We start from the raw sequence: 25229 nt of genomic DNA on the forward strand, positions 1-25229 counted from the left end.
TACAGACATTCCCTCTGGGAGCTGCTACTATTTGAAAAAAAGTTACTGGTGCAGCACTATAACAATTAGCTAAAGATTTTGGAATAAACCCAGAAAAAGCACAGGCAAAGGAGTCAGCATAAGAAAGAATAAAAACATTAGTTCAGCTTGCAGGTGAGATGTTCAGAATTGCTTCAAACTATAAAAACTGAAAGAACTAGAATGCTGTAAATCAGGAACAAAAACAGAAATTGCTGATCAATCTCACAGGTCTGGCAGCACCTGTGGAGAGAAATCAGAGTTAATGTTTTGGGTTGACCCCTAGGGGTTCTGAGGAAGGTCGCTCAACCCAAAACATTAACTCTGATTTCTCTCCACAGGTGCTGCCAGACCTGCTGAGCTGTTCCAGCAATTTTTACTTTTGTTGCTTCAAACTGTCTTGTTTTCTCTTTCAGAAGACAATTTTTTTTACTTTGAGGTGTTTTTATTTGCAATATTTCAAAATCTCAAGATGTTGGCTTGAAACACGTGAAAGCATGTGGTTAAGCAATACTGAACTTCAGAAGTAAAAAGCAATTGTTTAAAAACTGCCCCATTAAGTTGAATTGATCTTTGCTCTCTTTTTTAAACCATAGTCCCTTTCAGATGTTTAACAGAAATTCCTAAACTATGAAATAAGTGAGGACAGGAGCTCCACAATGCTGGCTGTGAAGCTCAGAATGAATTTTCACAACTGTAGGGCCTCTTTAACTGTATATCCTTTTCTCTGTCAGGTGTTTGACTGAATCAGCTGTTGTGAGATGACTGCTGCTATAACTATGCCTGTTGAAAAGGTATTTGTTTGTTATTTTCAGGGAAAATTTGAAGTTTTAATGAGTCCCCAGTCAACAAATACTGCTCTCTCCTGCTAATCTCCCCACCACCATCCTCCAGACAACTCTCAAGATTCCAATTTGCCCAATTTTCACTGAGATCGTTAAAATGGGTCATAACCCAAAAATGTTTAGAAACCGTTAATTTAAAAGGTGCTTACTTTTGGAGCAATGATATTTTCCACATTAATTCCCACAAAGGCCAGCCTCTCTTTCCTGCAAGAAAAGGAGTACATCATTTTTTTAAAAACCAATGTTTTTTTTCAAATCAGTAAACCAACACTTCCACACATGATTCACCCAGTACATGTTTTTAATAAAGACTGAGAAACTGAAGGATATCACCAAGGTTAGAAGAGGCAAAAATAATCTTCACCAGAAATGCTGAGTCAGTGATCCATTTCAGCCTCCTACAAATGCCAATCTTCAGCCAATTTGAGCAATTCTACATGATATCAAGAAATGGCTTACAGGGTACTGTAAAGGCTTTGGGGCCTAATAATATTGCAGCAACAGTTAGTGAAGACTCGTGCTTCATAATTTGCCATGCTCCTAACCAATCTATCCAGCAATGTAACAAATTGCCCAGATATGCCCACAGACATAAAGCAAGGTAAATCCAAAACAACTGAATACTGCCTTTCAGCCTATTGTCAAACACAACAAACCAATGGAACAGATCATCAACTGTACTAAAAGCAGCACTTACTGAGCAATAACATGGTCACTGAAGCACAGTTTGAGTTCTGCAAGGGCTTATTAGCTTCTAAGCCTTGGTTCAAATAGAATTCCAATGGTGAGGTGAGAGTGACTGCCCTTGATATCAAGGCCTCATTTGTCCGAGCGTGATATCAAGGAGCCCTAGAAAAACTGGGATCAGTGGGAATTTTGGGAAATCTCTTTGCAGGTTGGAGCTGCACACAGAACAAAAGATGACGATTATGAATTTTAAAAGGTCAGTCATGTCAGCTCCAGGGCGTTACCACAGGGCAGTGTTCTAGGGACAACCACCGACAGCTGCTTCACTGATGGCTTTCCCTCCATCATTAAAGTGATAAGTGGGATGTTTGCTGATGATTGCACAATATTCAGCACCAAGCAGGACTCCTCAGATACTCAAGCAGTCCATGTCCAAGCGCAGCAAAATTAAAAGTGGCAAGTAACGTTTGTGCCACGAGTGCCAGGCAATGACTATTCACAACAAGAGAGAATCTAACCATCGCTCCTCGACGTCAGTACTATTATTGGTGCTAGATTCCCCCTTCCATTATCATTTTCCTTTGGGTCACTAAGACCAGAAATCTAACTTGACTAGCCACAAAAATAATCTTGTTACAAAAGTAGATCACAAGTTGGGAATCCTGCAGTGGGGAGCTCATCTCTTGATTCCCAAAAGCCTGTCCACCACCTTCCGGTCAGGAGTATGATGGAAAACTCTCAGCAATGGTGACCATGAAACCTACTATCAATCATCATAAAAACTCATCTGGTTAATGCCTTTGAGGGAAAGAAATCTGCCATCCTTCTCAATGGCCTACGAGTCACACCAGACCCACAACAATGTAGTTGACTTTAAACTGCCTTCTGGGCAATTATGGATGGACAGTAAAAGCTGGCCTTGCCAATGATGCTGACACCTCATGAAAGATTAAAAGAAAGTTATTTATTAATGCAGTGCAGGAGACTATTCAGCCCATCATGTCCATACCAGCCTTTAAAAGAAAAAAAAAATCTGTTCAATTAGTCCCACTCCCTCAATGCACTCTCTGGCTCTGATGCCTTATGTTCACCTCCATTAAGTATTTATTCAGTTTCATTTTGAAGGTTATAATTCAAGCTGCTTCAGTTCTCCTTCCATGTTGTCGTCATGATAGGAGAATTAAAACCCATCTGGATGGCTGAAAAGCGGAGTGATGGGTAGAAGCAATTTCACCATTTTAAGGTGCTGAGGACAAAGAGATAAATACAACGAGACTGAGTTCCATTTCTCTATACTGTGGAAGAAATGACCAGGGTAATGACAGAGTTCTGGATCAAAGAGTTTAGTTGCAGTTTGAAGAAGAATGAGAAAGAAAAATTCAAAATAATGAACATTATTCAACATGAAAGGGTGTTTTGAGCAAAGGCGGAACTAGAGACAGGAGAAGTGTCAACACCAAGACAGCAAAATTCAATTCCACCAGGAGTAAGAAACAAGAGATGGTGACTTGGCCCCTTAGGGTACCGTCCATGCAATCTGCGTCATCACTAGCCTTAGACGTTTCTGGTCCAGTTTTTAAATTTTACCTTCTCTCTGCTCTTTCCTTCTTTTTTATCATCACGTCTATATTTTGCAACTGTTCTTCTAATTTTTCACACAGAAGTTTCTGTAGACAATAAAAAGGGAGATAATGTTTAGTGCAACGTTACCATCTTCACCCATACAGAAATAAACAGTTATGTCTATGATGGATTTTATTGCCATACAGAAGGCTTAACAGGTTATACAATATATCTGCATCCTTTCCTCTCATTGGCTACTGATACTAAAGTACCTTTTAACAAGAAAACAACAGGATTATTATTTTGGTACAAAACAGTCATTCAGATCATACTTGCGGAACTATTCTGAATCCCAGAGCGGCCGCACTTTGAATACATTAACTAATTTCTTAGATAAATTATGTCTCAGATTACTATTCCAAATGGACACTTTCTAAAATACCAAATAAACACAATTTTTAAAACAGTGGCATCTTCTGTTTGTCATTCTGCAATATCTCAGGAGAATAAATGTTTTCCCCATTTTCAACACTGTGATTTGTCCTTGTCACACTAAGCATTTGTCTCATGCTGAACTCACACAGAGGCCAGGCAGGGAAAGAGTAAAGGAACATAAGAAATAGAGCAGTGGGCCATAATGCACTTCAACTCCGTTCCACCATTGAGAAGGATCATGGGTGAACTTCCGTATCAACTCCACTTTCCGCAGAGCAGGCTGCAGGCCTGCGCAGAGCTGGGACAGCTGGAATTGAGACGGTTGTTGGTCTGGGGACTGGTACGGGCAGTCAGTGGTTTGCGAGCAGAGTCAGATCACATGTGGAAACACTCTGTGCTGATCTTTTGCAGGCCCATCATAGAAGGGCTGTAATGTTTATCTTTTTGACTTTATTTCTTATTTGCCTAACTTATCCGGTGGATAACTAAGGTAATGTAACTTTTTTCCCTTTATTTCTCTATTTTTGTATCTAAAGTTTATGCTTAGGTACTTTGTACCTGGGTGCCATTTGGGGTGACATTGTAAACTTTTCACTGTACTCTTGTACTTGAGTACATGTGACAATAAAGCAAATTCTAATTCTGAATTCTAATTTTCACCTTAGTCCACAATCCCTTAAATTGCTTAGTGTTCAAATGTCTATCAATTTTAGCCTTGAATACACTTAATGACTTGCATTTACAGCCCCCCTAAGGTAGTATTTCCAAGATCCATAATGCTCAGTGAATAACATACGAGCATTTGTATTAATTAGGAGTTTGCCATTTAGCCCTCAAACCTGTCCACCCATTTAATAAGATCTTAACTGATCTGAAATTTCTTCTCATTTTGGTCTGGAGTAATTTAGTTTTTGCTCAGAGACTGACCTTCGTTCTAGACTCCACTGCTTGAGAAAACAGCCTTCTGCATGTACGTTATCAAGTCTTTTCATACATAGGTCAATGAGATCATTCTTAACCTCCAAAACTCTAGGGAACATACCCCATTCTGCTCAATTTATTTCTCACAGAAAATATGATCAAACCAGTTGGGTCTTGACTGACAATCTGATAGCTATGTCCTTTGTAATAACAGATTCTTTTATAAATTACATTCACATTCTTAAGCAGATTCGAACTCTTGTTCTCTGGGCTATTACTCGAAGCCTTGATATTGCTGGCTTAACACCATGAAGTCCATGCTATCTATGCCCTTTCAAAACTCAACGTGCATATCATGAAACCAAACTCAATGAATGTGGTAAACCTTTTGTTACATCCAAGAAAGCCAATGAAAAGCCATTGAAAATCCAACTGTTTTATTAACAGAGTCTACTACCCATGCCACCAGAAAAGGCTCATAGAAGATTGACAAAAATACTGTCCTGTCTGGAGAATTTTAGTTGCGAGGGAAAGTTACTAGGTTAGGGTTTTTACTTTCAAATGCAAGAAGTTGCGGAGGTGGGTCGAGTGGACACTAAGGTTTTATATCCCTTGACTGAAGGGTCCATAACCAGGGCAACAGATTCAGAATGAGAGTATCAAGAGGCGCTATGGAGAGGAAATGTTTTACCCAGACTGTAGTCAGGACTTGGAACTCACTGACTGAAAGGGGGGCAGAAGCAGGCAGTTTCACAACATTCAGCAAGTATTGGGATATGATCTTGACCCACAAGGCTATAAACCAAGAATTGAACAGTGGGGTTAAAATAGTATCAGAGATAATGGGAACTGCAGATGCTGGAGAATTCCAAGATAATAAAATCCCTCACACCCCGGCCCCGCCACAACTGCCCTAAGAGGATCCCCCTCGTTCTCACACACCACCCTACCAACCTCCGGATACAACGCATCATCCTCCGACACTTCCGCCATTTACAATCCGACCCCACCACCCAAGACATTTTTCCATCCCCACCCCTGTCTGCTTTCCGGAGAGACCACTCTCTCCGTGACTCCCTTGTTCGCTCCACACTGCCCTCCAACCCCACCACACCCGGCACCTTCCCCTGCAACCGCAGGAAATGCTACACTTGCCCCCACACCTCCTCCCTCACCCCTATCCCAGGCCCCAAGATGACATTCCACATTAAGCAGAGGTTCACCTGCACATCTGCCAATTTGGTATACTGCATCCACTGTACCCGGTGCGGCTTCCTCTACATTGGGGAAACCAAGCGGAGGCTTGGAGACCGCTTTGCAGAACACCTCCGCTCAGTTCGCAACAAACAACTGCACCTCCCAGTCGCAAACCATTTCCACTCCCCCTCCCATTCTCTAGATGGCATGTCCATCATGGGCCTCCTGCACTGCCACAATGATGCCACCCGAAGGTTGCAGGAACAGCAACTCATATTTCGCCTGGGAACCCTGCAGCCATATGGTATCAATGTGGACTTCACCAGTTTCAAAATCTCCCCTTCCCCTACTGCATCCCTAAACCAGCCCAGTTCGTCCCCTCCCCCCACTGCACCACACAACCAGCCCATCTCTTCCCCCCACCCACTGCATCCCAAAACCAGTCCAACCTGTCTCTGCCTCCCTAACCGGTTCTTCCTCTCACCCATCCCTTCCTCCCACCTCAAGCCGCACCCCCATCTACCTACAAACTTCATCCCACCTCCTTGACCTGTCCGTCTTCCCTGGACTGACCTATCCCCTCCCTACCTCCCCACCTATACTCTCTCCACCTATCTTCTTTACTCTCCATCTTCGGTCCGCCTCCCCCTCTCTCCCTATTTATTCCAGTTCCCTCTCCCCATCCCCCTCTCTGATGAAGGGTCCAGGCCCGAAACGTCAGGTTTTGTGCTCCTGAGATGCTGCTTGGCCTGCTGTGTTCATCCAGCCTCACATTTTATTAACTGAACAGTGGGATTAGTCCAATTGGTTATTCATCAACTAGCATGGAAATATGGGCCAAATGGACTCCTCTCTTGCTCTAAGTTCATAGGATTTCTACACTCTAAGCTTGACCCATGTTCACACAAAATTATCCACACAGTTTTAGTAAGCCACCAGTTGTGTGCACAAAATATTGCAAGAAACCAAAGGAGCAGGCCATATAGCCTTTCAGGCCATCTCTACATCTTAATAAGCTGTTTAGTCCACTGCATCAAGTCCACTTCCAGCCTTATCCCCATATCCTTCAACTCTCATGCTGCCTACAAATCCATCAACTGAGCATTCATGGCCATCTGGAGGTTCAGACTTCTGAAGATTCACAATCTTCTGGATTGAAGAAATTTCTCATTTAGGTCCTAAATGGCTGATATATTATCCTTGACACAAGTCTTGACTCTGCATCTGGGGAAAAACACTCCCAGAATCTGATCTGACAAGTCCTCAAGTAACTGATCTGAAGTCAATTAACTTAGTGTGGGAAATAAATGAGCCTTTCCAGAATTACTCATTCTGGGGGAAAAAGAAATAAAAAGACAGCGAAGGCAAATTATTGCCCAATTTTTAAATCTTATGGCAGCAACGTCCATTATAAAAAAGGAGTTATTTACATGTTGGCAGGGTGGGCAGAACCATTCTCCATCAGGGATCGTCATCAATGGAGGTCGTAGACAAGCCGTATGATATCCACTATCACAGGAATCACATAACAGAATCTAGAAAAAAAACATTGAAATTAATAATGAGCAGCAACTCAGATCAGGCACTCAGCTACCCTTCAACAGGGCTGAAGACAGCAATGTAACTATTGTCCATAATTCTATCTGTCTTCAGTCCTTATCAAAAAAATCATCAATCTGAAACATTAATTCAATCTCTCTCCACAGATGCTGTCTGATCTGCTGACATTTCCAACATTGTGTTTTTAACTTCATTTTTCATCATCAGCAATATTTCGCTCTTGCATTTAATTACATCACCGTCATCTGCCCATCTCCACGTCAAGGGCATCGACATGTTATTGAGGCACGCACCCTCAGACTAGGAGTCTGAATAGAAGGAAGGCAGTTCACTCTAACAGCAGTCACAGCAGAAGCTCAACCTGTTCTAGGTGTCTGTAAGTAAGCCATCTTCAACCATCTTCAGCTGCTTCATCAATGACCTTCCTTCCATCATAAAATCAGAAGAGGGGATGTTTGCGGACGATTGCAAAAGTTCAGAACCATTCATGACTCCTCAGACAGTGAAGCAGTCCACATTCACGTGCAACAAGATCTAGACAATATCCAGGCTTGGGCTGACAAATGGCAAGTGACGTTCACACCACACAAATGCCAGGCTGCGACCATCACCTGTAAAAGAGACAATCTAACCACTGCTTCTTGACATTCAATGGTGTTACCATCACTGAATCCCCCACTATCAACATCCTGGGGGTTACCACTGACCAGAAACTCAACTGGAGTCACTACATTAACAGAGTTGCTACAAGAGCAGGACAGAAGCTGAGAATACTTCAGCGAGTAACTCACCTCTTGACTCCCCAAAACCTGTCCACCATCTACAAGGCACAAGTCAGGAGTGTGATGAATACTCCCCATTTGTCTGGATGGGTGCAGCCCCAACAACACAAGAAGCTTGACACCACCCAGGACAATGCAGCCTGCTTGACTGGCGCTACATCCACTAACATTTACTCCCTCCACAACCACACTCAGTAGCAGCAATGTGTACTATCTACAAGATGCACTGCAGAAATTCAAAGATCCTCAGACAGCACCTTCCAAACCCACATCCACTTCCATCTAGAGGGTCTAGGGCAGCAGATATATGGAAACACCACCACCTCCAAGTTTCCCTCCAAGTCACTCATCATCCTGACTTGGAAATATATCACCGTTCCTTCTCTGTCACTGGGTCAAAATCCTGGAATTCCCTCCCTAACAGCATTGTGCGCCAACTCACAGCAGGAGGAATGCAGCAGTTCAAGGCGGCAGCTCACCACCACCTGCTCTAGGGCAACTAGGGATGGACAAGAAATGCTGGCAAACATCTCAACAGGTTGATGTGAAATATCCAAACACAAGTCTGAAGGTGAACTTAACCAAACAACAATCAGGGGCAGGTGATCATTTCCTCTCATTAGGTCAGTACTACAATGTCCTAGCCAATTCTTAAACATTTTTAAAAAAGAAAACTGCTCTGCTACATCCTCCATCAACCAAATTGCACAAGAGACATATCGACTGGATATAGATCTACATTGTGCTTGCTTGCCAGCAGAATTCGGAAAAAATTAAGAGCCAACACACTATTTCACATAAGCGTTGATGGGAATATCCTATGAAACTACATACCTAAGCATGTTTAAGTGCATCCATCAAAATGCATAACAGAAAATGTATTAATCCATTCACAATTAAAAATCATAAATATGCAAGACATCTATTTCATATTTCAACTTGCATATTTACCAATTAAATTGAGAAGTTTGAACTTATAAACCAGCATTTTCGATGAAATTTAACTCCTACCTCCCCAACCACTCACTGAATTATCAGACTTTAGTATATTGTGTTAGAACTTGCCGTTAAAAATGCAGTCCAGTATGTGACTACTTATTTATAACAAGCAAAAACAGTACAGGGCCGACTCTGGCCTTAAACAGTATGACCTACCAGTTCAGGGTGATTGGATAAACCACATTTTTTACAAGGCTCATCATCCTCTAGAGGACCTTCCTCCTCTTCCTCCTCCTCCTCTTCACTGCGTTCATTGTCTTCCTGCGAGCTCTCACTCTCTCCACTCGATTCTTGGGGTCTGCGCCTGCCCCTCGATTTGGTCCACCTGGCTCTCCTGCTGGATTTACTCTTGCGCTGTAATGTCAACATGAGGCAGTCAGAAGCAAGCTGTGAAGTCAGAAATCTCAGAAATTGTCCCAGGGCAGTTACATAGTGTATGAATCCTGCACTGCGGCAGTCCCAACAGAATTTTGAAGAATGTAAAGCAATCTTCATGCATTTAGAATTCATTTTTGCTCTTGCAAGAGGCTCATTTTCGAGCCAAACACAGGGCATATTATATTAAAAAGGGAAGCATTGGACCTGCAGCCCACACCACCGAAGGAAGAACAAGAGTGGCGAGTGCACAGAAACACCATTAGTTTTACTTCACTTGCACAGACAGCAGTTTCATTACATGGGCTTACAGCATGAAGATGCTCTCTCTATCACTTCCAAGACAACTAGGGCTTTGTTATAAATGTTGGCTTTGTTGGAAATACTTGTTTCCAGAGAATGCATTTTTAAAAACTTTTTCATATGTTCCTTACAATTGCAACACTCTGATCTTGCGATACAAGCTGTTGGTCTGTTAGGGGGTTGGAGTTAAGCTCAATTGATTCCTTCCCCACCCAGTAGAAAGGGCAGCCAGCAGTATCACTTTTATACTCAGTCACTGCTTTTGGTATTGAACATAGAACATAGAATTGAATTCAAGAGCCATGAAGTTATACTCCAGCTACACAAAAGCCTAGTTTGGCCACATCTGGAGTAGTGTGCCAGTTTTGGTTACCTCATTACAGGAAAGATGCGGAAGCACTGGAAAAGGTGCAGAGAAGATTTACCAGGTTGTTGCCTGGAACGGAGGGAAGGTTGAGAGAGCTAGGGTTTTTCTCTTTAGAACGATGAAGGATGAGAGGTGACTTAATAGAGGTGTACAGAATGATCAGAGGTGTAGATAGAAGTGACAGCTAGGGACTTTTTCCTAGGGTGCAGGTAACTATTACGAGGGGGCATTGTTTTAAAGTGAGTGGAGGTAGATACAGGGGAGATGTCAGAGGTAGGTTCTTTACTCAGAGTGGTCAGGGTGTGGAACTCATTGCCAGAGAGAAGTCAGAACAACCCCATTAACTGAGATAGTAGGAACTGCAGATTCTGGAGAGTCTGAGATAACAAGGTGTACAGTTGGATGAACACAGCAGGCCAAGCAGCATCTGAGGAGCAAGGAGGCTGATGTTTCAGGCTTAGACCCTTCTCCTGCTTGGCCTGCTGTGTTCATCCAGCTCTACACCTTGTTATCCCATTAACTGATTTGGCTTATTACTGTCACATGCCCCAAGATATAGTGACAAGCATAGTGTTGTGAGCAACCCATGCAATTCATGCCTTACATCGAGTACACCAGGGTACTAGAATAGAATGTTATCAGATTTTTGAAAGGACCTCTTTAACGTTAACACTGATCCCTCCGTGCAACTTCTCGACATCTGTAACATTGTATCCTGCACTCTGCTCTGCTAACCTGATGCACTTGTATAATATGATCTGCCTGTCAGGCACATAAGACAACACTTTTCACTGTAGCTTGGTACGAGACAATAAAGAACCAAATCAAAAATCCTGAATCTAAGTTACAGCTACAGAGAATATGCAGAGAAAGACCAACTCTGTTATATCGGAGCTCTGTTCACAAGTCTGATAACAGCAGGGAAAAAGCTCTTCTTCAATGTGTTTAGAGTTAATGTTAAACTGACAGGGTGGATGCTGAAAGGACACTTCCCCTTGTGAGAGACCAGAACTAGCTGATGTGCTTTTAGATTCAGGGATTGCTCTTTCAAGCGTTGGAAGGCAGAGAAACTTTTTGTCTCAGAAGGTTATTAGTCTGCTCAACTCTCTTTCCTATAGAATAGAACATAAAACATAGGCAAGTGCAGCACAGTACAGGCCCTTCGGTCCACGATGTTGTGCCGTGGAATAATCCTAATCCAAAAATAAAATAACCTAACCTATATTCCCCTCTATTCACTGCTGTCCATGTGCATGTCCAGCAGTTGCTTAAATGTCACTAATGACTCTGCTTCCACAACTTCCACTGGCAAAGTATTCCAGGCGCTCACAATTCTCTGGGTGAAGAACCTCTCTCTGACCTCTCTCGCCCTCTATACCTTCCTCCTAACACCTTAAAACTATGACCCCTTGTGGCAGTCAATCCTGCCCTGGGCAAAAGTCTATGGCTAATGACTCTATCCATGCCTCTCATTACCTTGTACACCTCGATCAGGTCACCTCTCTTCCTCCTTCTCTCAGTCAACCTCTCCTCATAAGACAAGCCTTCCAGTCCAGGCAGCATCCTGGTAAACCTCCTCTGCACCCTCTCCAAAGCCTTCACATCTTTCCTATGATAGGGCGACCAGAACTGGACACAACATTCCAAGTGTGGTTTCACCAGGGTTTTGTAGTATTTGGAGGTTGTGTTACTGAACATAGTTAGTCAGATTTTGATGGACAAGGGAGATAAGAAATATGGAGTCAGGTAAGAAAGCAGAATTGAGGACACAATCAAATTAGACATAATTATATCAAATGGCGGAGCAGGCTCAAGGGGCACAACTGCCTACTCCAAACAATTAAGAAAGCAAATGTGTTGGCTTTTATTACAGGAGGATTTGAAAATAAGAGCAAAGATAGTCTCTTTACCTATGGAAAGATATACTTGCTATGAGGGAAGCATAACAATGGTGAACAAACTAATTCCTGGTATGGGAAGTAATTATTCTAAGCAAAAATGAAATCAACCCCTGTGGAAGTTAGAAGAATGAGAAATGATTTTATTTAAACATATAAATTTCTTATAGGCTTGATAGGATAGAGGCAAGGATGGTTCTCCTGCATGGAAGAGGTTCCAAAGCCAAAGCGGCATAGTCTCAGAAGACGCAGAGCATTTTAGACTTTGTTGGTCATGAGTCTTTGGAAATCTCTTTGTGAAAAGATGGTGGAAGCAGAGTCCTTGAAATTTTTTAAGGCAAAGGTAGAGCGATTTTTGCTCAGGAAGAAGGTGAAAGATTATCAGGAGTAAACAGGAACGTGGCTTTAATTTTCTAGTCAGATCAGCCATGATTAAGAATGGTGGAGCAGGTTTGAGAAGTTGAATGTCTTTCTCCCATTCTTGTTTATATTTTGATAGGGCTAAGAGGAGGAGAAATTTCTTCATTCACACGATGGTGAATCTTTGGAATATTCTATTCCAGAGGGCTGTGAGAGCTCAGTCACTGAGTACGATCAAGGCAGGGATAAATAGATTTAAATATTTTTACACTGAAAACATCAAAGGATGTGGGAATAGTGCAAGAAAATGGTGTTGAAGTACAAGACCAGTCAAGCTCTCACTGAAAAGCTGAATGGTATCCTTTTGCTTCTATTTGCGACATTCTCCTGCTCCCAATTCTTACAACCCACCACCTAATTTTGTGTGTTTTTACTGAGATGATCTTCTATTACAATTTCAGACTTCCTTCCCAGCTTTTCACCTGAGATAGACAGTTTTGGATTTTAAAGGCATCAAGAGATATGGGGAGAAGCAGGACTATGACACAAATAGAAGATCTGCCACGATCATGTTGAATGACAAAGCAAGCTTGAAGGACCAAATGGCTGCCTCTTGCTTGTAAATTCAACGTTTCATCACCAGCCTCAAGCTTCATCTCACCAAAAATCTTCAACAAATATCATAATGACAGTGAGCAAGGAGGAGCTCTTTTTGATTACCCACCCCACATTACACTTGTCCTAATATGAGGACTACCAGGTCCCATTTGCAGTAGAATCATCACCATTATTAATTACTTTAAGCAAGGATTAATCCTAGACCATTGTAGCATCCAACTGGTAAATCACCAAGATTCCCTCTTCATTGAAGAATCCTCTGAGTATGTAATACTTAGATAGAGGTGATAATGGACACAGTTACTACTGCACAGTGAGGGAACAGTAGACAGCTCCTTGAAAGGAAAGATGGGGTCTATTGGACAAGGCAGCAAACCAGGTCTAAATTTAAGCAATTTCACCAAACAACTGGTACAGACCCTAATGGATCAAACGGCTGCAAATGTCTGAGGTTGCACTGAAACTTCTGTACAGTAAAACATCAACAACTGGTTTAGCAATAAACATGTACATCATCACAAGTTCCATTTTTCCAGATTTACATTTGGTATTTGTCCTGAACAAATCTTCACCTTGTTCACCAATTTCACTAATGTCACTTAGGGCAGGAAATCTGCTGCCAGTACCCAATCTGGCTTAATTGTGACTCCAAAGTGTTTGGCTCAGAACTGCAACTCAATTGTTTACCACTGCCTACTCAAAGGCTATTCAGGATGTCTTGCCCTTAACACATTCACCCCACACGTGACAAATCAATTTTCTTTTAACTTTTAAATAATCAAATCACTGTACCTTTGCTCCTTTTGAATCTTTCTCCACCTTTTTATGGTTCTCATCTCTATTTGGACTTGGAGGTATTGCTGGCTCTTCCCGCTTACTTGCTTTCTTCTCTAGGTTTTCTGTCACTTTCACCGTAGGTTTGGATATTCTCAGTGACCTCCTTAAGCACCTTGTCCCATTAGGTTCTGTCTCCTGTTTCTGTTCCACCTGCTCAACCTTCTGGGGTGCTTCTTCCTCTGGAGTCTTCTCTGTCATCTGCTGCCTCAATGACGCTCTTGTTCTCCTCACAGGGAGCTTTTCTGTATGTTTCTCTCCCACGGTAGTAACACTTGCTGTTTGTGTGTCAGGCATTCCTTTGTCAGGCAGCTTGGTGCTGAGGGAACTCTTTGAAGAATCCCCCTTCCCGCCCTCACATTTTGATCTTACTTCCTCAGTCGGCTTCTCCAGCTTGGGAAGATTCTGATCTGCAGCTTTTTCCTTTACTAGGCAGTTCTGATTCATCTCAACTGTGCTTCTGTTCATGTGATTCTCCTGATTAAGGTTCGTAGGCAAATCAGAGTCTGGCTTGCTTGACCCATTGATGCCATTTTCCTCTTCTTTAGTTGAATACGAGGGTTCAGGCTCCTTGTTCTTCTTCTGCTCAACCTTCACTGAAGCAGAAGCCTCCATACCTCTCTCTTCATTTTTGTGGTTGTTCACCTGGGGTCCAGCAGCTACCTCACCATTCACAAGCTGCTTTCCCTCCATCTTTTCATCCGGTATCTGCTTCACGGCATCGCTTTCCACTTTCAGTCCTTCCTTCAGTGGCTCTCTGACAGGGGTCATAGACTTGGTGAGGAGACACTTCACAGAGTTGTCATAGTCCTCAGTCAGTTTAATTTCACGTTTTTTCACGGGGAGTTTCGCCTGTTTAACATTTTTCAAGGCCCTCTCAAACTCCTCAGAGGACTTTTCTTTGGCATCATCAGAAGGTTCTACCTTGATGTTAATTCCTGACTTTTCACGGTCTACAGCTGCCAACTTATCAGCACAACTTTTGGCATCACCAGAGTCTTTCAGGCTGACCACTTGTACTTTAACAGCTACGTTTTCTCCTTCAGTTGGCCTATTAATTTTCTCAAGGTGGTTTTCTATAGCCACTTTAGTATCTTCAATTTTCACATCAGTTTTTTCCAATGCAGGCTGCTCTATCTTAATGGTCTGCTCTGTCTTTGAGTCATTTTCGATTTTCACTTTTTTGACTGTCTTTACTTTTGCCTCACTTTCTGGAGAAGTAGTGTTGGGTGGAGATGTTGGATTTAACTGTGTGGTAACATCAGGCTCCTTCTGCTGCCTTTCTATCGTCTCTTCCATTTTTATTTCTTCTGTTCAAAAGTTAAACAAGAAAAATTGTCAAAGGAAGCATGCTTGCATTTCTAAAGCTCCTCAGCACAGACATATCTAAAAATGCTACATATGCTGCAAACTACTTTTGAAAAGTAGTGATCAAACGCAGGAGAAAACAGCAATGAGGCAAGGACAAGTTATTCTAGTTTATGATGCTGCTGGTTGAGGAGGAATTCTGAAACAGTCAGCTCAGCATGGTCCTCTTCAATATCAATCATATTTGAACTATATGAGGTCTTGGCTTAACTCTGGACTTATGAATATACAGTGGTGGGGTGACCACTGTGCCTCATCACATTATACAAGTGAATGGAAGTGAGAGGTTTACAAGGAGCTGCCACTGCAATCACAGCCTGCTGCCAATCCACATTTGCTGCTGATAGACTTGCTAGTGACAAGGCTCTTAATGTCACACATGGACTCCTGAAAATGGCTACAGTGAAAAGAAATCCCAGAGAGTAGTGACCTTGTGGAATTCTCTGCCACAGAAAGTGGTTGAGGCCAAAAAATTAAAGACCTTAAAGAAATGTGAAGCTATAGTTCTTAGGACTAAAGGGATCAAAGGACGTAGAGAGGAAGCAGGATCAGGGTACCGAGTTGGACAATCAGCCGTGATTATGTTGAATGACAGAACAGGCTCAGAGGGCTAAATAATCTTCCTCTGCCCCTATATTCTATGTCGCTGTGAATATGTTGAGGGGTGTGTAGGAACACAGCAAGAGAGGCAGCGAAAGGTGGAGGGGGAGTGAGAGTGACAGAGAAAGGGGTAAAGAGAAAGTGGGAGAAACACACAAACACACCGAGAGGAGGAAATACATGTGACCAGATAGCAGGGAGTGAGTGGTAAGGGCTACTTTGCATGCGCATGAAAGAGCAAGCATGAACCTAGAGACTGAAATAAGCCAGACACACATGCACACACACCTTTGGCTTGTTTATTACCAAGCCAGACAAGAAGTGGAAAATTTTGGCTGCAAAGTAACCCATTTCTCTCCCCTGCTCTGGCATGTATTCTGCTAGGGCCAGTTCAGAATGGACACAGGTATCCTAATTCCTGCCCGTGGTGAAAAGGACTTGGGGTCTAGTCTGTCCCTCTTTCTCTAACTCTGCTTAGTTATGCAAAAATCAAAAATCATTAATCATTTTATTAAATAGCTCTGCTACTTCACACCTCTTCACTGTCAGCTTTTTTTTGTTGAATGACCAATTTATTTCTGACTTCAAACAAGTTCACTTTTTCTTCAGAACTCAACATCTATTCTGAAATTAATGTTTAATGTTGTTGACAAACTTTATCTTTCAAAATCTGATCACTGCCCTCAAGTGAGTTGGGGGGAAAGAAGTGAAATGTGGACTCTCACACAAATAGGATGGATAACTCTGGTTTAACTGGAAGATGACACACAACATACCCAGTCTACAGACAAAAGGAAAGGTAATTAGCCTTTTAAAACACACTGGACATCAGAATTAACTGGGAATTAACTATAATTAATATGAGAAAATGATGAGATACAGAATGAAATCATCAAAAACATGGATCAGGTAGTATAGTAAAGTAAAGACACTCATTTGTCCCCAAAGAACCCAAATGTTCAGAAGGCCGCCTTCCAGTTCTCTGTGAAATGGCTGAGTATTAGGTAGTCCCCCAAAATATTTCTGCAGAAGAGTAAAAATTGAAGTTTGGGAGTTAATTACAGTAAAACCTGGGAGTGCATTTATAATAGATCAGAATCACAAGACAGACATGTCTTTTTCAGCACTTGAGCAGAAATTCAAGTTCAAGACTATGTTTGGGATTCTCTCTGAATGGAATCACAAGGATGGAAAACATTCTGTTCATTTTAGTTAGCAGTTTTCAGCCAAGTCAAGGGGAGAAATCATGAAGTCAGGCACAAAATTAATGCAGTGCAGAGAAAACACAAGTTTAGCTTTCTGTTTTTCATGATCTTGGTGGAAAGATTTTAGGAGGCAAAAGTTGGCGATGGGAGGATTGGGCTCAACCTCGATGGTTCACCCACCCTCTCATTGATACTGACCAAAGATTTCTGAGCACATACAATAATGCTCACTTCAGGGAGATAATTTGCTATATATCTGGCTCCAAGACAATATTTGTGGGAGAGAACGTTACCTTCCAAATGTTCTTCAATTTCTTTCTTATTCTCTTCATCTTCTGGTGTAGGGCTTGTATGAGAGGAGCCATCTTCTTGGATAAACTTGCTTAATAGTGCTGGATCTATTTGAGCTTTCAGGAGTTGCAGTGTTTCAGCCAACTCATTTCGGTCCCTAGTTTAGAAAAAAGATTGATGGACACATGCCATAACTGTATTACTATGGGCTGAGCATTCTGAAACTTTGACAGAAAAGGTCATTGGAAGAGTAGGTAAGTGCACATGTTGCATTAAAGTATAAGCTTTACGTAACAGCCATACAGAAACATATCTTGAGTCATTTCTAACACTTCTCAATAGAGTAGGCTTATGGTAAAGCCTATCGTTGTTTCTTTTTGTAAGTAGTATTGGAACAATCATGAGTTAGGATGGAAGAGAAAAATCCTCTCTCTCTCTCACACACACACACACCCATACACACACACACCCATACACACACACACACACACACACACACACACACACACACACACACACACACACAAATTCAAACTCTAGAAAGAAGCACGTATGAACAGGTGTTGGTTGCGAATGATTTTCCTGTCCAGCTTCATCCATAATTCCTCAGTGAGGCAAAGCATGTTTGGAGACAGTCAGATGATCACAGCACCCCCCCTGGGTTTGGCTGTTTTGAGATTCTCTTGGCTTGACATCCAATCTTGCACCCGCCACAACCATGAACTCATCCAAATCATACAAGAATCCTAGTTCCCTCACCCAGTTCCCCTGCACTCTCATGATCTCGATTAGCTCTCAATTCATCAAATGCCCTCATCTTTAGAATCTTCATCTCATTCACTTATCTCTGTGACTTTGCTTTGCTCCACCTCACCTGCGTAACATCTTCCAGCCAGACATTCCACTGATAGCTTCACGCTCCTCTATACTCCTGTTTTAATCACTACACCATTGGTGACTGTGCTTTTGACTGCTTAGAAGTCAGGAATTTTTTTCTTTTCACTTGCCCTCCTGCTGCAAGAATCTCCCTAAAATCTATCTACCTCCTATCTCTTACACCAAACTATAGGAGGTGGTAATTGCCTTGTGTCATTATCACTGGGCTGTTAATCTAGAGACCCAGGTAATGTTCTGAAGCCTCAGGGTTTGGATCCGGGCATGGCAGATGGTGGAACGTGAATATAATAAAAATTTAGAATTAACAGTCAGGAAATAATGATGACCACGAATCAATTCAATACCTATTGTCAGAAAAACCCACTTGGTTCACTCATATCCTTCAGGGAAGGAAACTGCCATCCTTACCTGGTTAGGCCTACATATGACTCCAAACCCAAAGCAAGGTGGTTGACTCCAGACAACAAATGCTAGCCTAGCCAGTGGCATTCTCATCCCATGAATGAAGGAAAACAAAAACAAATGTGTCATCACCTATCCTAGGAACTATGACAGTCAGCGTGAAATTGTTCGATAAGCCTCCTGTGAAGTGCTTTCAGATAGATGGCAAAAGATGATTATGACATGTGGCAAGAAACATTGAAGAGATCAATGAGCACAGAATTAGATCATTCAGACCACGATGCAGAATCTTTGAAACAGCTCTCCGATTGGTTTGACTATCCTATTTTTGCTCTGCAATGAAGTTTTAGACCTTGGCACTCAGAAATCAAGGGTGACATTCCATTGCAGGACTGTGGGAATCCTGCACTATTATAGGTATTCTCTCTTGACTGACCATGTTGAATCTAGTCTCCCAAATACCTCCTTTAGCAGAAATCCCTGTCAAGAGGAATGGATTTTTCCCCAGTGTCTGGCAAATATTCGCCCCTCAATCAACACCTTAGAAAATAGTTCTTATCATTCATATATTGTTGTTCAAGCAAAATTGCTATGCGCAAATTGGGTCACCTTTTTCCTACACTGACTACACTTCAGAAGTACTTTATTGGCCATAAAGTGGTCTCAGAATTCAGCTGGCTGTTGAAAGCACCTACATACTTGGGTTCTGTGCTCACAAAGGAGGACCCAAATAAAATACCAGAATTGTTGGGGAACACAGGGTTCAGAGAGAGAGCGAGAGAGAGCTGAAGGAAATCAGTATAGATGGGAAATGGTGTTGTAGGGAAAAACCACTTTGTTGTATTCCACAGTGAATTCCACAGGCTCACAACTCTCTGGGTGAAGATAGTTCTTGTCATCCCTGTTCTAAATTGTCTACCCCTTATTCTTGGACTGTGACCCCTAGTTCTGAACTCCCCTGTCATCGCAAACATTGTTATGTGCAAATTGGAACAATTTCACTCAAACAACAATACATCAATAATCAGGTAATATTTCTGAGGCGCTGTCTGAGAAATGGCTACGTGCCATGGTATGATTACAATAAGGTATTGAATATAGCACTTTGTGCTAAAGGGACCAAACAATGTGGGAGAAAGCGAGGTCAGGGTATTGAGCTGGATGATCAGCCATGATCATATTGAACGATGGAGTAGATTCAAAGGGCTGAATGACCTGCTCCTGTTCCTATTTACTATATTTCTACCACAATTTAAAATGTTTCTCTTTCTTTTATCTTTTCAAAGTTACAATTTAAGCTAATTCCTCGACTACCTTCCAGAAGCATATTCCTGATTTTAGCATAGCCTGGAAAGCAATAACCAAGCAGCAGATAGTGGACAGTTGTCAAGTATCATAGGAACATCCCAAGTGTAGGATCACAGAAGCAATGTTCATTGTTTCAAGAGAACTGCTGATGCCTGTGCAAATATAGACAGAAAGGAAAATAAGAAACATTGCTTCAAAAAAGTTGAGATGTTGAAATTTCATGGTTTGTACTGTTTGGCTCCCTGTGTACAGTTCATACTCAAAAGGTACAACATTTGTTGTAAAATTATCGGACTGCTACTCCCTAAAATGCTGCTCTTGTCCAAGGTCAGAGCTCTGCTACATCTTGGAATTCCTGACCACACAGTAAATGTGCACAATTGCCAATTGTGCTGCAGTCAGCAGGACAGTTTGATCTTTACAAGTTACATATTAATATTACGTAAAAGGTAGAAAACAGGGAAAGCTGTGGTGGGGTAAATCACCATCATGAGGGGTAGGTGCCCAGTGTCACAGATGCCAACCTTCTGCTGATCCAATTAATTCCATGTGATATCAAGAAATGGCTGAAGTTATTGAATACTATAAAGACTGAGCATTAGCATTTTGGCAATAATAAAGTAGTCTTCTTCTCCAGAACATGCCCCTAACAAAGCTGTTCCAGTACAGTTACAACGCTAACAGCCTGACAATGTGGAAAATTCACCACCCAAGTCCTATGCACAAATGAACAAGACAATTCCAACTTAGCCAAATACATTATCATCAGGTGACATTCAATCTCGAGCAAAGTGATGGAAGGGGTGGTCCTTAGTCCCAGCAAGTAATATTTACTCAACAACAAGCTGTTTACTGATGCTGATTTGGGGTTCCATTAGGTCCACTCAGCTCCTAAAGTCATTTCAGCCTTATTTCAAACATGGGCAAAATAGCTGCATTCAAGAGTAGAAGTGATTACAACTGCCCTTCTCATTGTGATACCTTGAAACCTGAACAAAACTGGAATCAATTGGAATCAAGAGGTAACTCTCCACTTGGAGTCATAATTGGTACAAAGGAAGATGGATTGGGTGTTGGGAGTTAATTGTTTCAGCTCCAGGGCATATCTGCAGGGGTTCTGCCGCATAGTGTCATAGGTGTAATCATTTTCAGTTGTTTCAATGACCTTCCTTCCTTCCATCATTAAAATCAAAAGTGGGGACATTTGCTGATGATTACCCAACGATCAAAACCAATCAAGATTCCTCAGATACGGAGGCAGTCCATATCCAAATACAGCAAGATCTGGAAAACACTAAAGCTTGGGCTGACATGTTACAACCACGCCATCCAAATGCCAGGCAATGATAATTTCCATGAGAGAATCTAACCATTGTCCCTTGATATTTATGGCATTGCCAATGTGGAATTGCTCCACAGTCAATATAAAGGGGTTGCTACTGACCAGAAATACTATAGCTACAAGAGGTGAGAGGCTGGGAATGATCGTAGAAATAATGCATGTCCTGACTCCCCAAAGTCTGTCGACCATCTACAAGACAAGTTAGGTGTGATGGATACTCTCCACTTGACTGTATGGCTGCAGCTCTAACTACAGCTTGGTGATGGTGATGTACACGGAGATAAAGATGTGAGAGATAACGGGAACTGCAGATGCTGGAGAATCCAAGACAACAAAGTGTGGAGCTGGATGAACACAGCAGGCCAAGCAGCATCTTTGGAGCACAAAAGCTGACATTTCAGGCCTAGACCCTACATCAGAAAAAAGGTATCATGAGATAAAGATGTAGCAGTAATATCACTGAATTGATAATCTGGAGCTCCAGATTAATTTTTCAAGATTGTTGAAGGGTTGCTGCACGTTTCAAAAGTAAGCAACCTGACACATATTGCAGGTTCTATTTATACAGCTGCTGGCTCAAGCATATAGAAGATGCAGACTAGCTGGATCAAAGTCTAGGTACAATTGCAGATTCATCAAGTTGCTGATTAGTCTGTTGGCTAGTTACCAGTTGTTGATGACAAAACCCTTCTTTCTGCTAACTCCAGCATCTCAGGTGTATCTGATCTACAGTAAACTACTTTAAGCCTGAAGAAAACTAATAAGGGAGAGAACTTTAATGTATCAACCAGCCACCCTCTGCCTCCTGCAAAGCAGTGAAAGCATCTAGAGAAGGAGCATTTCTGATCAGCACAAGAACCATCTCAGCAGAACATCTGAACCAAAGCCACTGAACTGCGTTACCAGTTTTCCATCTGCTCGTAACACATGTTTGTGTTTACCTGTCTGTGTGGGTCTGTCTCTGCACGTGTATAATGGCGCACTTCTTAAATGAGTTAGAGTTTTACCTAGTCGAGTTATATACCAACAGTTCCCAATTGTTTACCTGAGGCTAACATCTATTTACTTGTAAAATGAGCAAGTCTTGTCAACTACAGAAACATGATCAATCTGGATCTAAAAGGTAAATTGGGGAATTCCGCATTTTTACAAAAATCTTCAGCTTTTATGATAACTCTGGGAGCACTGGGGCTCATTTTCCAGTCCAACGAGGCATAACCCTTCCCGAGTGAGGTGTGATAGTCCAAAGTACCAGATTTTCTTTCTAACTGCACTATTAAAATCGGCACTTCTTAAGGTAGAGTTCTTCTGATAATAAAGAATTTTAAGAGTTCCTCCAAAAGCACAAGCTAAGAAGAAACCCAACTTCTCCACCCACACCATACCTTACGATAAGCCTCCATGAAGTACCGTCTTGGTCATCTTGTTCTTCTGTGTACAGTCGGACATTGAACTCTTGGTCCAGTTGGTACCAGTACATTAGGCCATCCTTATCACGCCCAATTGGATGGATGCGCATAGCATCTGGCTCCTCCTCATTCAGCGCATTCTTGAATTTCAAATTGTCATCAAACTGGCATTCACAGAGATACTGAAACAGAAAGGATATGATTAATACTGCATCTCCAGAAAAGAGGTTCCAGGTCTGAGAGGCAGTCACCAATTCAAACACCAAAATGCACGTTAAATTGGCTACAGCAGCTGCACAGGGTAAGAAAGAAGAAATGGCCTAAGGGGAGTGGGAGGGCTGGGGTGGTGGTACATGCTTGCGTAAAAGACAGATTCTAGGTAGGCTTTTACGAAGCCTCTGACCCTCATTCCAGAGCAATCCGTCAATATTTAACACGAGTGTGTGAAACAGAGAGCACCAGAGGCAACCAGCATGAGACCTCTACTGCCAACCTACACCCCGTTATCTCAGATTCTCCAGCATCGGCAGTTCCTACTATCTCGATTTTTTAAGTTATCTATTTTTGCAATTTGGATGTCACCGGCCAGACCAGAACTTATTACTGACCCCTAGATAACGCAATGGAGTCACTTGACAAACCACTTGGGAAGGTAGTGGGCCTGGTGTTACATGTGGGCCACAGCCAAAGGACTGCAAGTTGTCACCCCTAAAGGGACACGAGTTGGATTTTTACAAGAGTCTGGTAGTTTAGTCTTATTGCTGTCACTTGTATTTTTGATTTAATAACAAAAACAGTGCACTATCACGTCATTATTCAGGATGGGGGAAGAACTGCTAACTTCCCCCTACTGGGTAGGATTTATTTTTAAATCTTTTGCTTTTGTCCCATTTTATTTCTCACCATGTGCAAAAGGTGCTCGACACAAACTTGGAATGGATAGTCAAGTTCACTCATGAACTACACAGAATAGAAAAGGTATTCATTTCAAATACTTAGTCTGTGCCAAGACAACTAGTCTCAGCCAGGGCTGTAACTGCAGCACAGCGATTTCCATTTGTATTCAGTGAGGAGAAAAATCAAACCACACTGTTTTTGATCTGGTGAATTCCAGCCGGCAAACCATGTGTTCTGTCAGTAAAGGACAGAATGAGATTAAGCTGTTACACTTTATTGTACCCTATGGTTGCACATCTTCCAAATTATGCACAAAACAGGCATCTAGATCAGTGCCCACAGGACTGCAGGGAAGAAGTTGAAACTTCAAGCAATGAAGGAGAAAACTGGCAAGACGGAGAAACAGACTCTTGCACTACTTCTGTGTTTCATTTGCAATACTAGTACCTCCTGTGAAACTGCAATGGGCAAAGGTACAGAGGCAGCTTTGTTGATTAGATCAGTATCAGCAGTTGAGACACCACCAATTGACTTTGGTTTCCAATGATTGGTGGGAACATGGTGATGGAAGAGATTCAATCTGATTTTCTGTGCAATGAAGTACACGTCTGTTGTTGCCACTCCAAGTTGCAAGGGCATTTTTTTGGGTCGTCTCCAGTACATAGCAAAGGTAGTAAGGATGTAGTGTTAATAATCATTACACTAGTAATCCAACACCGCAGAATAACGCTATTAAGGTATTTTTTCATCCAGATTATTAACAAATTCCAGTTTCAACATCTGCTACAGTTGGATTTGACCCCAAGTCCCAGGCCATTAGCCTGAAGTTCTAGATTATGAATGCAGTGACATTGCCAGTTCACCACCATCTTCCACCTCCCACAGCAGACATACTTATTACTGACAGTGATGGAGGCAGTGAATGCTGCAGGTCATGGTTGGCGTCCCATTCAGATGGGCTACTTTGTTTTGGATGGCATTAAGCTTCTTGTGTGGTTGTTGGAGATGCATTCATCCAAGCAACTAGGGAGTATTCATCACGTTCCCGATTTGTGCTATGTAGCTGGTAGACTGGCTTTGACAAGACGAGACAAGAGGAGATAAGAGATAATGGGAACTGCAGATGCTGGAGAATTCCAAGATAATAAAATGTGAGGCTGGATGAACACAGCAGGCCAAGCAGCATGCTCCTGAGATGCTGCTTGGCCTGCTGTGTTCATCCAGCCTCACATTTTACTATACAAGAGGAGATAAGTTACTTGTTGCAGATTTCCAAACCTCTGCCCTGTCCTCAGTCAGAGTTCTATCACACAGAAAAAGGCACTTTAGTTCATCGTGTCCATACCAGTCAAAAATAGCCAACAGTTCTAATCCCATCTTTCAGCATTTGGCTCATAGCCTTGTATGCCTTGGCATTGCAAGTGCACATCTTTGTCAATGTTATGACAGCTTCTGTCACTACCACCCTTATTGACAGAGTTCCAAACTGCCACCACCCTTAGTGAAAAAGATTTTTTTCTCACATTCCCTACAAACCTCCCGCCTCGTCTTAAATCTGTGCCCCCGATCATCAAGTTGACCCGAAATGTCAACTTTCCTGCTCCTCTGATGCTGTCTGGCCTGCTGTGATCCTCCAGCTCCACACTGTTTTACCCCTGGTCATCAATCCCTATACCAAGGAGAAGGGTTTCTTCCTATGCACCCTATCTATGCTCCTCACGTTTCAGCATCTCAATCATGTCAACCCT

At 42.2% G+C, this 25229-nt stretch overlaps 1 protein-coding gene across 2 annotated transcripts in view; it reads right to left on the minus strand.

The window, feature by feature from the left end:
* rsf1a (remodeling and spacing factor 1a) overlaps positions 1 to 25229 on the minus strand; it is a 112812-nt gene that overhangs the window by 24569 nt on the left and 63014 nt on the right. For both annotated transcript variants that reach the window (XM_048532437.2, XM_059646841.1), the window contains 7 exons: positions 22561 to 22766; positions 17229 to 17383; positions 13721 to 15072; positions 9164 to 9361; positions 7097 to 7201; positions 3138 to 3217; positions 1013 to 1067 (listed from right to left, as the gene is read on the minus strand). In XM_048532437.2, the coding sequence (XP_048388394.2) occupies positions 1013 to 1067; positions 3138 to 3217; positions 7097 to 7201; positions 9164 to 9361; positions 13721 to 15072; positions 17229 to 17383; positions 22561 to 22766 (2151 nt within the window). The remainder of the gene's footprint in view (positions 1 to 1012; positions 1068 to 3137; positions 3218 to 7096; positions 7202 to 9163; positions 9362 to 13720; positions 15073 to 17228; positions 17384 to 22560; positions 22767 to 25229) is intronic.

Source organism: Stegostoma tigrinum, chromosome 6 (genome assembly GCF_030684315.1).
Source record: "Stegostoma tigrinum isolate sSteTig4 chromosome 6, sSteTig4.hap1, whole genome shotgun sequence".
Taxonomy (NCBI): Eukaryota; Metazoa; Chordata; class Chondrichthyes; order Orectolobiformes; family Stegostomatidae; genus Stegostoma; species Stegostoma tigrinum.